We start from the raw sequence: 15,525 nt of genomic DNA, 5'->3' as shown, positions 1-15,525 counted from the left end.
AATATCAACATTTATTTGTAACTAAATACATTTCAACAAACAATGAATTTAATATTATTTATAAACAAGTCAATTAAACTAAAACTAAAAAATCAATAGTACCTATATATAATAAAAAAATATAAATTTGTCATTTCTATAGTCTATAGATACCTAACTATAGTGGATTTCTGTTATATTTTTGTTAGTTATACGAAAATATAATAATATAATATGTGTACAAACATTTTTAAATTTTTAAATAAATATTAATTTTTGAACTTTTTGTCCGACCCTAAAAATGTGCTCGGACCTTTTGTCCTACTATAAAAACTGAATCCGGACTTTTTGTCCAACTTTTTTTAAAACGGACTTTTTGTCCTAGGACTTTTCGTCTGCGATTCGAAGCCCGCCCACCTACATATTACAGTTTGTGGTTGGGTGGTGACTGGTGAGATAGAATACAATTATTAATTTAATGTTTTATTAAATTGTGTTATTATAGGTATCACTGTCAATACATTTAAATCTTAGATTTTAAAAATTAAATTAAACGAGTAAAATATCTCAACAAGGAATATAAATAATAGTTTATTTAATAATAATTATATCTATAATATAATATGATTATGTTGTATTCAGTTGATAAAAACTAATAATTAAATATGCTGTATAATAAATAATATTATTATACAACATGTCGTACATCATATAATAATAAAAATATTGGAAATTTATTCAACTTTAACTTCTAAATTACATAATACTCAATTTTTTTTTAAATACGATACTTTTGTTTTAGATTTTTGGTATATTTTGTTATTATTTTAAATAATAATAACTTCCAAATAAATATATATTTTATATATACCTATGTATATATTATGAAATTGAGATAATTTCATACAAAGACAGCCAAAAAACGATGTAAAATACAATTATTGAAAGGCAAACTTGGAAATCTTCATACAAATAACTCTTCTTGAATAATAAAAATAAATAAAATCTTTGTTTAAATAAAATAAATAAAAAAAAGTAATCACATATTAATATTTTAGCTGGTAATCCTTATTGAATATATGATAAAACAACCGTTCAAGAGTATGTTATCATATTTATTAAAATTTTCTAACTGTGATATTATGGACCTCGGTCAATAAACTTTAAGCTCGAAAATTTGGGATTATCAGTCTTGCATTCTTCACTCAAATTCGATGGTATAACGTTCGCAGTCAAATTTATAATGCGTTCCATAGTACATAAATTGTCCTTACAATTAGGTATTTGTAAGTGATAAGGTTCTGTCGATGATTCGTTACGCAAAAACACCTGGGCAATGTAAAAATAAAAGTATATTTATTATTCGTACATAAAAATGTGCTAATATGTATAGATAAGTACAAAAAGTATTTAATTAATTTCATTAAATACCTTTAAATAGAAATCTCCTCTCTTTGATTCGTGTACCTCTAGTAATGCTAACATATTATATGTGGGAATTTGATCATCCCATACACCCAAGGTAATTAAAAGATTGGATATAGTTGAATCGTGACCAGCGTAAGCATATAACTGATGTGTAGACAGTTTGTTTATTTTATTCATACTATTTTCTAGTATTTGTTTTAGTAATGGACCTTAAAAAATCGCATTTAACTTATATTTTATTTATCGTATATATATTCTATACGAGTAGTTATGCAAACCTACCTCCCTTGAGCTTTTTCATTTCATTATTGTATGCGTTTAGTATAAAACTTCTAGATGTCACTTTGGCCAATTTTGTTGGATATACTTTGGATGTCCAACTTGGAAGAGCAACTCCATAGTCCGACTTGAGTAGAAAAATAAATATTAAATAAATTGAATTTATATCTTATGATTTAAGAACCATAAGCACAATAACACAAAGTGTGTAATATTGCGTTAACGTATAATGTACAATTCCAAAATCTATGTATTATATATCTACCTTTTAGTACCTACCTCGGCTTTTAGCGTACTATAAATGGATTGTACATCGTCAGGATCTTTAATGGTCAGTCCAGTGTAATTGGACAGATAACTATATAAATCACTATAAGTATTGAGCTCTTCGAGAACTTCGGCGGAATTCATTATTTTATGTCTTTCTTCGTGGTACTTGGGACAGTCTATTCGCACTAACAACAACTGCAGCACACACATTTGTATACTGCTGACAGTTAACTTGCAGACATTAGTTAAACAAATTTAATACTAAAATATTACTCGGTCGTCATTCAGAGGTTCAGAATGTATCGGAACGGGTTGCCAATCTAAATATTTATTCCATTTCTGTACACCAACTGGCTTGTACATAGCAGACGCGACTAGCTGAGCGCTCATTTTGGTTCTGTCTACGTCAGTACTTCTAAATGTGACCTTTTTTGAAGAATATAGGACATCTAAGAATCCAGAGTAACGCTTTCTGATAAATTTTCCGAGCTCGTATTGTTTTCGTTTACCATTCTAAAAAATGATTCACAAAAATATTTTATTTTATTTTCGTGTATTTATAATTTAAATTAATTATATTTGTTCAATTAGATCAAAACTAATTATAAAAATAATGGTAGGAAATTAAATATCTAGAGTTTTTTGTTTTAGTATTAAACTATTAATATGTGGATGACAATTAATGATTTGATTTTCATTAAAAACTAATAATGATTGAGATGTTTTTGTCTCGTACTTATACACCTAATTCGATAAAAAATAATTACAATGTTCATACTTAGTGCTTAACTTAAAAAACAGTTTCTATTCTAAAGATAAATAAAGTTGAAAGTAATTTTGCATTATAAAAATAAATTGTTTTTATAACGCTTGATATTAAAAATATTACATTTTTCTTTCTTATTTTTTTGTTGTATAAATGTTTATTATCTAAAAAATGATTGTGCATTAATTCATGGCTAATCCGTGGCGATCTTTTTTATAAACAAGATACTGAATCATCAAATAATTAATAGTGTAGTTCATAATGTAAGAAAACTTGTTTTTATAATTTATTTAAATCCTATATTATTATTTATTTACTAGTTTCAGTATTCCTAATATAAGAGATCATGAAAAATATTTAAATTGCATTTAATTTAATTTCTATCTCCTTATTTATATTTGAGGATGATCTAATAATTTAGATCACTTATAGGTGCCAATGAACATAGGTTAGATCTTAATTTCTCAAAATGTTATACTATATTGTTTTATAAAACTTATCAAAGTTTTAACTTTTCAGTATTTGTACTTAATCTATGAAAACTTTTGTTATCAATGGGCGATGAGATAAGTAATAACTTAATGATTTGGGTATCATGTTTTATTGTGAATTGGACTTTTGCTCTCATTTAGGTTAGAGTGTTGTATAAGACTAAAATTTTTAATTTTTCGAGAAGAATATGTATATATTTAAATAATGAACCACATACAGTTTTTATAATGCACTTTTATAAAGCATATTTTCAAATATAAAAATTATAGTGTAGGATCCGTTTATACTTTATATGGTAAGCATAAAATTAAACGTATTTAGCGCAAGTTTCTTAAGTTTGCAGCGTTTAAATTATATAGGCATTGATAAGTATCCTCATGTTTTTTTTCCAGTTATGAACCGGTTTGGTTTAATTATTTTAGCTAATAGAAGGCTAGACGCTAATTTAACCTTTCTCGAGCTTCTAATTGGTGGCTAATCATGTTATTATTATTAATTTATCATACTCATGACTCTCCGATATAATATTATCTCAAATAAACTAAAGTTCCATTCTTCCATGTCTATTCCGTTGTTTATACCTAAATGCAATTCCAGTTATGTAGGAATCAACCAATTATTGGAATGATACTTACAGCTAATAAGGATCAATCAATTATATAAGTTTAGTTAATAGTTATTTATATAGTATTCATAAGATTATATTATTATTATATATTGTTATACTACAAGCTACGATCTGTATTGTAATTACATAAAATAAGTAAATATGAAAATAATTAATGTGAAAATGTAACTTTAATATATTATATAATCTATTATTATGCTGTCTTTTTTTTAAACAATTATTAATTATTCATATTACTTGCCAATAAACTTTTATTTTATTCACGCCGATTATCTAATTAAAAATACGTATTATTTTAGTAAAATATCTATTTAATACCTAGTAAAATTTTTTAAAAATAAATTATTAACTACAGTAAAGTATGTATAATCACGGCGATATGATATACCTACATTATATTAATATATTATATATATTATTTTGTTATATAATGAGGTAATTATTGTTATTGTTATTAAATGTTTATACATTTTGTTAGATCACTTGGGAAAATATAACTAAATTAATTTTCACTATAATTTGCTCACGATAGGCACATATTAAAATGGCATTACTCATTTGTAATTAATAAATGTGATGTGATTCGTACTATCGTACATGAAAATTAAAAAATTCTACTTTATAAAATATGACAGAAATTAAGTAGTGTGGTTAATATTATAATATCACAAAGAATAACGTAAAACTAAAAATAACTCTCAGATCTGTCGTATTTCCATTTTCACGTAATAATATTATAATATTCTCCACACAGCTGCGTCAATCGAATATACCAAAACGAATTATCAAAAAATGTTCACGCAAATAGTCACTATATAGTTAAGATTCTAAAAAATACAATAATAATAATGTTCACTTGCATTTGTCAGTTGACCCCACCCGAATGGCTCCCACGATGAATTTATGTACGGATCCAGAGGGTATGTGTCGGCAGGCGTCCGTTCTCCGTGCCTAAACACCTGTAAAATATTTAAAAATAAGTTTTCACATTTATACTTTGTAACAGATGCAAACATCACAGCTAGTAGGATAATATTATTATAGTTATGTAGAAATATTATTAGTTTACATACCACGTGGACCAGTCTTAAGGTATTCGAATCGAATTTGTTTCCCATGTGTCCGTTTACAACTGCATAATTTTGGTACATTGCGACAACTACAGTGGGACACATCGAAAATATTAGAATCGAAATGCATAGCTCTAAAACTCTGTTTCTTTTAACCACGTTCATAATGCTCTATATGTGCGTAAAATAAAAATAGTCATTGAAAACGTTTATATGTAAAAATAATTATATACAAAGAAACAAACAGAAACAACAATGAAAACAACCAAAAAATATTATGTAGTGTAGTGCGTGCTCGTTGTAAGTTCGATTTTTCTGAACGGCGCCACACAAACAGCTGACCGTCCGAATAATAGCGTGACGACAAACTGCATAAGCGCTTTCGGCGATAGAATTATGTTGCATAATATATGTTTTGTACAACCACACTACAACAGTTGTTTATTATTATTACCAAACTATACTGAGTAAGTGGTCACTGGACCATGTGGTCCGTGTGTCTGATAGAAGGAGTTAGGCGGTGGACCGTAGTGGTTTATGTGTATACGTCATCGTCGACATTCACTGTACCTACTAATATATTATATTATTATTATTATTCACAATACGCACAACATTATACGCATTTTTACCCGCCTTCATAATATTAAACCTTGGTCGGACGTTTTTTTGTCGAGTCGGGTCATCGTCAATTTTTACCCATTCGTTAAATAAATAAAAAACATTAAATACTCTGATCGTGGTTAATTTTTTAATTCTAATAAACATGAAAATGGTTCATATTATAATAATTACGTTTGTGATTTATAGAAGAAATTATATTATTATTATATGTTACGATGTACTCGTAAGGTCACAATAAAAATATACCTATTATTTTAACGCAACCATTATAAAATCTTAGTCTGCTTAAGGGAATCGTTGACTACGAATTTAAACAATCGTTCCCATACATATATAAGGGTTAAAAAAACGAATAGACGATTGAAAAATACACATATAATAAGGTATAAATTACAAATTATAGATACTTTAATATCGAATTGCATAAAAATAGTAATAAAATTTAATAGTTCACTTAAATATAATGGAGCAATCGTGGGCAACTAATACGTATTTGAGAGACTATTAACTCACTATTCATTCATTAAAAATTTAGTGATTGATTGTGCAACTCAAAAAGAGACACTTATTAAATTTGATAAATAAATTAAATGTGCTATTATAATTTAATTAGATTAGTTATAATGAATTAGAAATAAAAGATGAAAAATAATTGTCTGAGATCGAAACAATAATTAATACAATTTTTATAAATATTTATTTACGAATCCAAGAATAAAAGTCCAAGCAATGTAATATTAAAAGGTGATATTTATAATTTTTACAATGTAAAACATTTTATTTTATTAAGTTAAACTGTATTTTTCAGATGCATAATACAAATAATATACATAGAAATAAATAATAATAGATACAAATATAACTCAAATACAATTTTAATCACCAGTTCATATTATTAGATAAGTATAATAAGATTTAAAATAGTATAAGGTGATTATTTTATAAATAAACTCTTTTTCTAGAAAAGTATTAATGTTACTGTGGCAGTACCTACTTTTTATAAATTTTGAATGCTTGAAGTTGTATAAGTATTTTCAGTTTATATAAGCAGAGTAATTGTGCAAGGTATCTATGTTTTACAGCATATCAAAACTTTAAATATTTATAACTAATGAACTACTCGTTTTAAATTCATTATTTATTAATTTGAATTTCTATAAAAATATTCTATTTAGGAATATAAAATAAACGAGTGTGTTATCATTTAAAAAAGTAAAAATTTAAAAATAATAACATTAAAAAAAGAATAAGAAATATTGTTTTTACTTTTTAGTGATTAAAATGTATGAAATAAGAATATTTCCAAAATCTTTGTAAATATCTGAGACAATAAAAGTTAACCTTTAAAAGATCACCTTGTATAACTGATTATTGAATTAAAATTACCAATAAACCTATATATAAATTCTTATCTGAAATTTGCATATCCAATTTTATTAATTTTAAATGAATGAATTAGATAAATAAATGAAAAATGATATTCTTATAGTGCATGGATGAATGTACCTATATGCTGTTTCATAAATGGAATATAATTAATTTTGATTAAGTCTGTTCTATAATACACCTTATTTCGAGAAGATTATATTAATAATGAATGTTTAGATTTATGCAATAATCGTTTACAATCATTTTAATCATAACTTTGTTTTAATTAGAACACTACAATTATAGTACAATACACGTGTTTAAAATAGGTGATAGATACGAATCTATACATGAATTACGTCGTTGAATTTAGATTGATTTGAAAGTGCCGTGATTGGTTTTTAATTTAATTTCGAAATTAAAAAAATATACCTATAGTTACGTGTTTTCTTAAATGATGGAACTCTATTTTTCATTATATTTTAAAATCTATTCAATCTATCAATTATATTCTGACGCAGAATCATACTATTATGCGTCAGAGTAATATTATCGTTGATGTATTATGTATACAATTTAGTTTAAAATATTATCTATTTTACGCAGAATATAATAAATTATATACATATAGTTTATTATAGTTATTTTAAATAAATAAATTGATACACATAAACAAATTGTTGAAAATATGTTGATGAAAATTAAATACCTAATTTTCAATTAATACATATTGTTTAGTAAATACATCATATATTTTTCAGTTACAATTTCAAAACTGAAACTTTTAATTAATGCAATACACTAATATTCTTATGCTTATCTGCTGTAGTGCAATTTATTGTATTAATGACTTTAACAAATACATTTTAGTACAAATTACAGTTTCAAAGTATCTATCATTTTTATAGTCATATTTTTGTTCTTAATAAAGATTTTTTAAGTTCCAGTGCTTGATTATCTTACCATTTATTTGAGTGCATTGGTAGGTAATATGAGCTAATTATCTATTAAATAATGTATTTTGTGATATGGCCGTGTCATTTAATCTACAAATCAAATGTCAATAATTTATTTAAATTCCAAAATTTAAAATTATTTTTATTAGATTAAAATGTGTGATAGAGAACTACAAAAAAACTCCAGTGAAATCTCTTACGATTTTATTTTATTTAACATCTTATACCTTTTAAAGTAATACATGCCCTCCATTATTTATGATATAATGTATGTTAAAAATATAATAGTCAACAAAACACGAATAACATATTTATAATTCACGCATTACTGATTGGTTTATCAATGGAGCCTACAACTAATCATTAAATTCTAATATTAGATGATAAGATTATAAACTCAATTTCATATAAGAAACACTCCATTATGAAATATTCTACGCACATTATAACAGAGGAAGCTGAATGGTACATGTTTGCATATCTTCTAAGATTACTTTTGAAGTTGAATGGAAATTTGGTGAGTTTTCAAACAATATATCATTCAAATACTTTATAGGAACCCGTAATTAATGATATAATATAATGTATAATATACTTAAATAAAATATTTAACCAAATAGCTATAATGGATAAATTGATTTTTTTCGTAAATAATTAAATTTAAAACATTCTAAAATCATAATATTTATTATAGATTGAAAAAAAAAATGAAAATGAAAAATATTATTTAAATGCAAACATGAATTAAAGCCTAATAATAAATATATTAATTTAGACCATCACTATGATTGATTAATTGTAAAATAATGTGACTTTTAACTTATAAGACAATTACTTATAGCATTTTAGGACCATGAACTATTATTTGTATTGTTACCAAATGTATAAGTATAATATGCGTTTGCATGTATATAATTTAATCTAGAGTAAGTTATTTAAGTTAACATTGGTTTTTCAAACTATCGTCATACTTAACGATATTTATTTACAAATGTTTATTTAAACAATACAGTTGATAGGTATACAAGGTATGAAGTTATTAAATTGCGTGTTAATATAGTTAATAATTTGTAACTTTAAATTAGACTTAAATAAAACTAATTATATTCATGCACATTGTACATAATATGTATGTGGTAACAGCATTGATTAAAAATTGATTTAAACTTATATAATATGTACCTACCTACCTACCTACACGTGATAATGGGTACACATAAATAAATGTTTCGTATTTTAAAGTTGAATATTTAATAAATATCAAGTTTCGTTAAAATTTAAAAATGTAAGTAACATGATTCAACATATATAGCATTTACTAAAATGTTAATTTTCTTTTAAACATTATACAACGCAGCGAAAAAAATTAAATGACAATATAATTTTGAAAAAAAAACAGAAGCAACATATAAGAATATATAACAACATAATATAATTTAATCATTATAGGCAATTCTTGGAAAATATTAATAATTATTGCTGATTTAAAAATAAAAATGTATGATAACTGATAACATCATGTGTTCATAGTAACATGTATTTTAAACAAATATAATTCAATTGTGTTAATGAACTCCAAAATCCCTACCAAATACCTAAATTATCTCATTCAAATAAAGATGAGATGATTATTTTTCAAGAGATTCCTTTGAAAAAGATTGATAACATTTCAGATTGTTAAAAATATAATATTTTTGATGCATGTGATTTGGACGTGGTAATTGTTTTAATCATAATTTAGTTAATGGTATAGTTCGTATTGGTCATAAAATATACATCTACAGTATCAAAATATAATAATTAATAAATTAAGAAGTGGCAAAATCGCAAATAAATACTATATACCTAGTTTAAAATCATAAAGGACATCTCTTCAAACCTTCAACATATTCTGAATTCTTACTTTACAGGTATTTACTACAGTTTGGTGATATATTAAAATATTTAGGGACGTTGTATTTAGATATTATTAAAATAATACATTGATATATGTATACTAATAATAAATTAATACCTATATTATTAAAATAGATATGTGCAATTTAATATTTTTTATCAATTAATTGTCTATAATAAAATCCTATTTAGACACTTAAGTTGTATAATAGTACTAATAATTGTATTAATTAATATTAATTTTGTTATGGTTAGAAATGTATCAACTGCCAAATAATGGAATTCACGTAAAGCTATCCATTTAACTTTAATTGTAGAGGAACTTAAAAGGAATAAACAATACGAGGTTAGTTGAATAATATTAACTTACTACTACTTTGCTTCATTAATTCGATCCATTTATTAAGAAAACGTTGTACCTGCAGTGTATTCTCTGCCTTACTAACGCAAAACATTGTATGACTTAGTTGTAGCTTGAATATTTTAGTAAATTGACCAGTTATTAAATTTATAGGTAAGACATTGTACTCAATCAACTTCTATGAACTTTTGTGATTTTATAATTTTTAAGGAAGGTAGATATGGCTGTTAACTTGCTTAACAATTTAAATATTGTACAAATCAATAAGAGAATACAGACAATGTTCTTCGCCTTAAGTTTAATATTAGGTCAATTTATTCTAATATTAAATCTAAGAACACATAATTGGAACCGCTGAATTCAAATTTGTTCCGTTATCCGTATGTAAGTCAGAGACAAAATAGCAGGGTGATCCTCTTAAAATATAATACTAATAACTGAAATAACAAAATATCCAAAAATAAAAAGGAATAACTAAAAAATACATACTATTCAATATTTCAATATTGAGATTAAAAAAAAGGTTATAAAATTGTAAGGTTATAGATATATCATTTAGAGGGAGATTTTTATAATAATATATTGTGTTTAGAATGTTTAGATGCTTAAAAAACCCTTATATTAATGTACACTATCTTTTATCTCGATGGTATTTATATTCTTGACCTAGGAAATAAGTTATTTATTGTTTTAAATGAATATAGGACAATAACAATTTTAGAAGTGAGTTGTGAAATAATAGATATAAGATTATAAGAAACACTCAAAAACGGTATTTAAACAAGACGTTATCGCCTCTGTACATTAAAAGAATTCTACATTAACTTTATTATTGTTTCATTATAAGAAGAGATCATTATGTAGGTACCTATATATGATACCTATATAAACATTTAAGTATACGTATACAATCATACGTTTGTTAACAGGATTACGTTTAAGCAGAGGAGTCATTCATCTGCCGAAGATTATACTATTTTATATTTCTATTTTACATTTTTAACTCTCGCAGTAGCATGTTAATCATGTTAATCATAATTACCTAAATTATAAAATTAACTAAAAATTATTAGATTTAAAAAAATATTTTTACAATAAATATTATTATTATGAAATAATAACGTATTTTTTATTATAGTTTTAATTTGCAGAAAACAAAAGAAATATAGTTTATGAAATGGAGTCTAATAATAACTATAAATATGGTATTAAATCCACTTTTTCTCAAGTAAGTTATTTTTATTACTATAAATTAAACTGAACTGAACTATACTTAACAGATAATTAACTTTTTAATTATTTATACTTTTAAAATTTATATTTTATTTTACTATTTGAGAAAAGCAATTTATAATAATATTTTTAAATTGTTTGGGTATGCATGAAAAGTATTATTTGAATTAATGATTTACAACAACTATTATTCAACTAGAAAGTAAAATTCTTAATAAATATTAAACAATTAAAAAGTATTTTACTATTCCTATTATCTGTTAAAAAAATTTAATCTTATTATCAATATTGATTTTTATAACAGTGTTTAGCGTTAGTTGGAGCTGGATTCTTACAAGTCGGAGTCGGAACACAACTGATCTGTTCGACAGTAATCATAGGAGCATTATCGGACAATTCAAATGAAAATGAATGGCTAACCATGAATATTGAGCAGATGTCTTGGTTCGGTGAGTATGAGTGTATTTATTTACAATTTAATTTACTGTGTCTAAGTACTCACGTCTAAAACGAACGAATGCGCCGAATTCAATTCATATCTACCCCATCTTGTCCAAACTTTTCAACACATTCGTCTATATTCGAATATTTAATGGAAACTTTAGTTATTTAGATTTTTACATACATTTACCCGGTCTGTAATATTGTTATAAATAGTAAATAAATTTAAAAAAAATACAAAATACAAAAATTGTATTTATTTATTTTAGTTTTGCGGGCAAATCTAACAATAGGTAATTAGTGTGATCATTTTCTAAGATCATGTTTAAGAAATATTAAATATAAAAAACAAAAAAGTTAACGGTGTGGATAAAACACGGCAAAAGACTTGTGTCTGTGGGGGGGAGGACGAAACTATTATATTATAGGTGTTTATCTACTCAACATTGAAACATTGTCTGTGTCCATCGCAGGAAGTCTGCTGTATCTGTGCACACCTCTGGGCAGCGTAATCTCATCGCTGGTGCTGAATCGACTCGGTCACAAAAACTGCATGATAATCACCAATATACCGTTCTTGGTGTCTCAGATCATGTTTTTCTACGCAGAAAATGTAGAGACCATGTACGCGTGCTCGATAATAATGGGTTTGGGCGTAGGATTTTCAGGCGGCCCGTTTTCCGCATACATTGGCGAAGTGTGCGAACCAAAGCTCAGGGGTGCCCTGATGTCGGCGACGAACGTGTTCTTCTTCGGTGGTTCGCTGCTGTTCACCACCATTTACGCGATCACCAGACAGTGGAGATTGACCGTACTCGCCAACATGGCGATACCGATCATTACTATTGTGATTTTGTGCATGGTGGGTAATTATATTATAATGGTACATACCTACATACCTATATCTATATATATACCTCATACTTGTAAAATATTAGCGATTATACTTAACGTAGTTATATTAGTACCTAAACTTTTGACACATTTTAGATGAAGTATTTAGATATTTCAAATACGTATTTTAAATATGTTTTTATATTTATTATTTTCCTGGAAAATATATTATATCGTAAATTCATACCACAGATAATAAACGTATATATACGTTTAAAATGTTTATGTACGGTTTATCTATATACAAATAATCTGGCCTTAAAAATGTAATATTTATAAGTTAACACTGAAAATCCAGAAACCTAAATATTTAAAATGTCACCATCAAAAATTAATTTACATATATAAACGTATTTTATATAGAGTATTGAATAAATATTCTTTTATAAAATATTCAGAATATGTATGTATATAAAAAATAACACGTTTCGTTCGTATAAAACATGAAGGAAATCTAAATATTCATTGTGCTGTTTATTCGAATATGATTTATTGTGTTCTGAATAAACAAAAAAGTATTATTGACTAGACTGTACCTAACATAGTGTAGTACGATACATTATATTTATCATCTACGTATTATACCATCGACCGTAGCCCAAAAATAAACCACCCATCGTTAACAACAATAATAATTATTTTTTTATACACAGAGTCCAGATTCTCCGTTGTGGTTACTGTCCAAGGGCAAGAACGAAAAAGCGCAACGGACGCTTGGCAAGTTACGGGGATGGGTGACACACGATAAGTGTTCAAACGAATTTCATGAAATGGTAGTGTTCATGTCTGCGAATAAAAACTCGTCAAGTAATTTTTTTTTTTTGTGTACGCTAAGCTACTAACGCGTGTTGCTTATAACGATTTTATAATAATTATTTTCGGGGTTCGATACAGATGACAAAAACGGCAAAAATGATTCGGAATGTTCTTGGAAACAACTGTTTCAGCCTGACGTACTTAAACCTTTTCGACTACTGCTCATATACTTCTTTTTTTCAAATTTATTATCTGGAGTACCGTTCGGGCCGTATCTGGTAGTAGTATTATTAACTTTCGGCGCCAACGTTGACGTTCAATGGACCGTAGTAAGTAACTTAAGAGCTAAGAGGTTATTCATTATTATTCGTATTTAAAAAAATTGTGTTTAATATTTGTCTATCTACTTATATTATTTATTTATTTATTTATTACACAGGCTTTTTCGTTGGGTATAGCTATAGTTGGAGGCATATTAACCATTTTCTTGGTGAACAGACTTGGAAAACGATTTCTCACTTTAACGACGTTGTCAATTTGTTCTATTTGTTATATATCAATCGGATTGATTGGTGTCTATTGGACGGATACAAATCAAATAAAATCTTGGTTATTACTAATATCTTTCTTTATTAGTACGTTCGTGGCATCATTCGGTATAATGCCAATCGGATGGATACTTCTTACTGAAATATTCCCCATGAAGTGAGTACAAAACAAATGCCACTTAAAACATTACAAATAGATACAATTTTACAATAATAGTACATTAATATGATTAATCTGTTTCAATCATAATTGGCGAGTACTTAAAACTAAAAAAAATAAACAATTCTCGTGTAAATTTACGCATCAATTAACATTTTAATAATAATAGGTACCTACTCTAAAGATTATAATAATAAATTGTAAGACAATTTCTTATGTAAATAACATACACTAATTCGTAAAGCAAATAAATTAATAACTGTGTTAATATAACATGAAAATTATTTATTGTTATATGTTATGTTAAATAGACAAAGAAAAGTCATCTTAAGATAATAATAAGAAAAAAATGTCACTGCCATATATATTCGTCAACAATAATATAATATGTTTTCCTAACACTTGTTTCAGGAGTAGAAACATAACCTGTAGTATTTGTTCGACGCTGTCTTTCATTCTCACTTTTTTCATGACCAAGTATTACCCAAATGTCGTTGATTTAGTGGATTTCTACAATACGTTTACTATATTCGGATTTGGAGGTTTGATCGGTTGTGTTTATTTCTATTTTTGTCTACCTGAAACCGAAAACAAAACATTGCAAGAAATATCAGAGTGCTTCAAATAAATTAAAAAAATATAATTTTGAGTAAAAATTATTGAAGAAGACGACCGTAATAATATATTGTGAAGTAAATATTGAAACGTAGGTTGTAAACCTAATATTTTTTTATCGGATGTATGTAAATAATACAAACATAAATTAACCATCTAAGAATAACATCATATTATTCCTAGTGAACTAATCACCAATATGTGATGGTGTATTGGCGCTTAACACATGTAGTTACTCAATATTTTTGTAATTGTTCTAACTATTAGATATTAATATAATTAGTACTATTACATTTTTCTAATAATTCTAATTTTATAATTGTTCCTTGATATTATCATATTATGTTATATTTTATTTCCTATATATTATTTTAAAATTAAAATATTCAATGACAAAAGTTTAAAAATATTTTATCTTATTAATAATTGAAATACCTCGGACTTATCACTTATAAATTTATAATTATCGGAGTTTTAACTTTTCTCGATTTATTCTGGATATATTTTAAAAAATGTTATATAATTTAAATATTATTATGTTATAAATTGTTATCTATTTTTAAAATATTTGTTTAAATTATAATCAATAAAATAACTGTATAGCTTATACTTAAAAAGACATATATAGTACGAAATAGTTATTATACTTATTATTAATAAATATTAAATTTGTAGTCACAATTTTATTTTATTTTAGTTGGTCTACAATTATTGTATGTTCGTATTTTTTTATTTTTATTATCATTGTAATATGTAATTGA

General features: G+C 25.5%; 2 protein-coding genes across 3 annotated transcripts; one reads left to right on the top strand and one right to left on the bottom strand.

Moving 5' to 3' along the window:
- Window positions 1-980: 980 nt before the first annotated feature.
- Window positions 981-5,373, bottom strand: LOC113553025 (prostatic acid phosphatase-like). Of its 2 annotated transcripts, XM_026956132.1 has the most exons (8): window positions 5,158-5,373; window positions 4,916-5,083; window positions 4,703-4,801; window positions 2,230-2,469; window positions 1,966-2,151; window positions 1,690-1,813; window positions 1,411-1,616; window positions 1,120-1,308 (listed from the first exon to the last, which is right to left on the bottom strand). In XM_026956132.1, exons 2-8 carry the CDS (start codon window positions 5,075-5,077, stop codon window positions 1,120-1,122), a joined length of 1,206 nt encoding a protein of 401 aa, XP_026811933.1. In that variant the 5' UTR covers window positions 5,078-5,083; window positions 5,158-5,373. The 2 variants fall into 2 exon arrangements, with proteins under 2 accessions (XP_026811934.1, XP_026811933.1); XM_026956133.1 differs by lacking the exon at window positions 5,158-5,373 and having other exon boundaries at window positions 981-1,308; window positions 4,916-5,077.
- Window positions 5,374-8,322: 2,949 nt separating this feature from the next.
- LOC113553023 (facilitated trehalose transporter Tret1-like) lies at window positions 8,323-15,269 on the top strand. Its single transcript, XM_026956128.1, is given in 9 exon segments — window positions 8,323-8,377; window positions 11,256-11,283; window positions 11,285-11,345; window positions 11,655-11,799; window positions 12,265-12,653; window positions 13,339-13,492; window positions 13,580-13,770; window positions 13,881-14,146; window positions 14,561-15,269. Coding segments are annotated over 9 exon segments (1,506 nt in total). The 3' UTR covers window positions 14,778-15,269.
- Window positions 15,270-15,525: the final 256 nt, after the last annotated feature.

The sequence above is a fragment of the Rhopalosiphum maidis genome, chromosome 2, assembly GCF_003676215.2.
Source record: "Rhopalosiphum maidis isolate BTI-1 chromosome 2, ASM367621v3, whole genome shotgun sequence".
Lineage (NCBI taxonomy): Eukaryota > Metazoa > Arthropoda > Insecta > Hemiptera > Aphididae > Rhopalosiphum > Rhopalosiphum maidis.
This window is presented reverse-complemented; position numbering and strand designations above follow the sequence as displayed.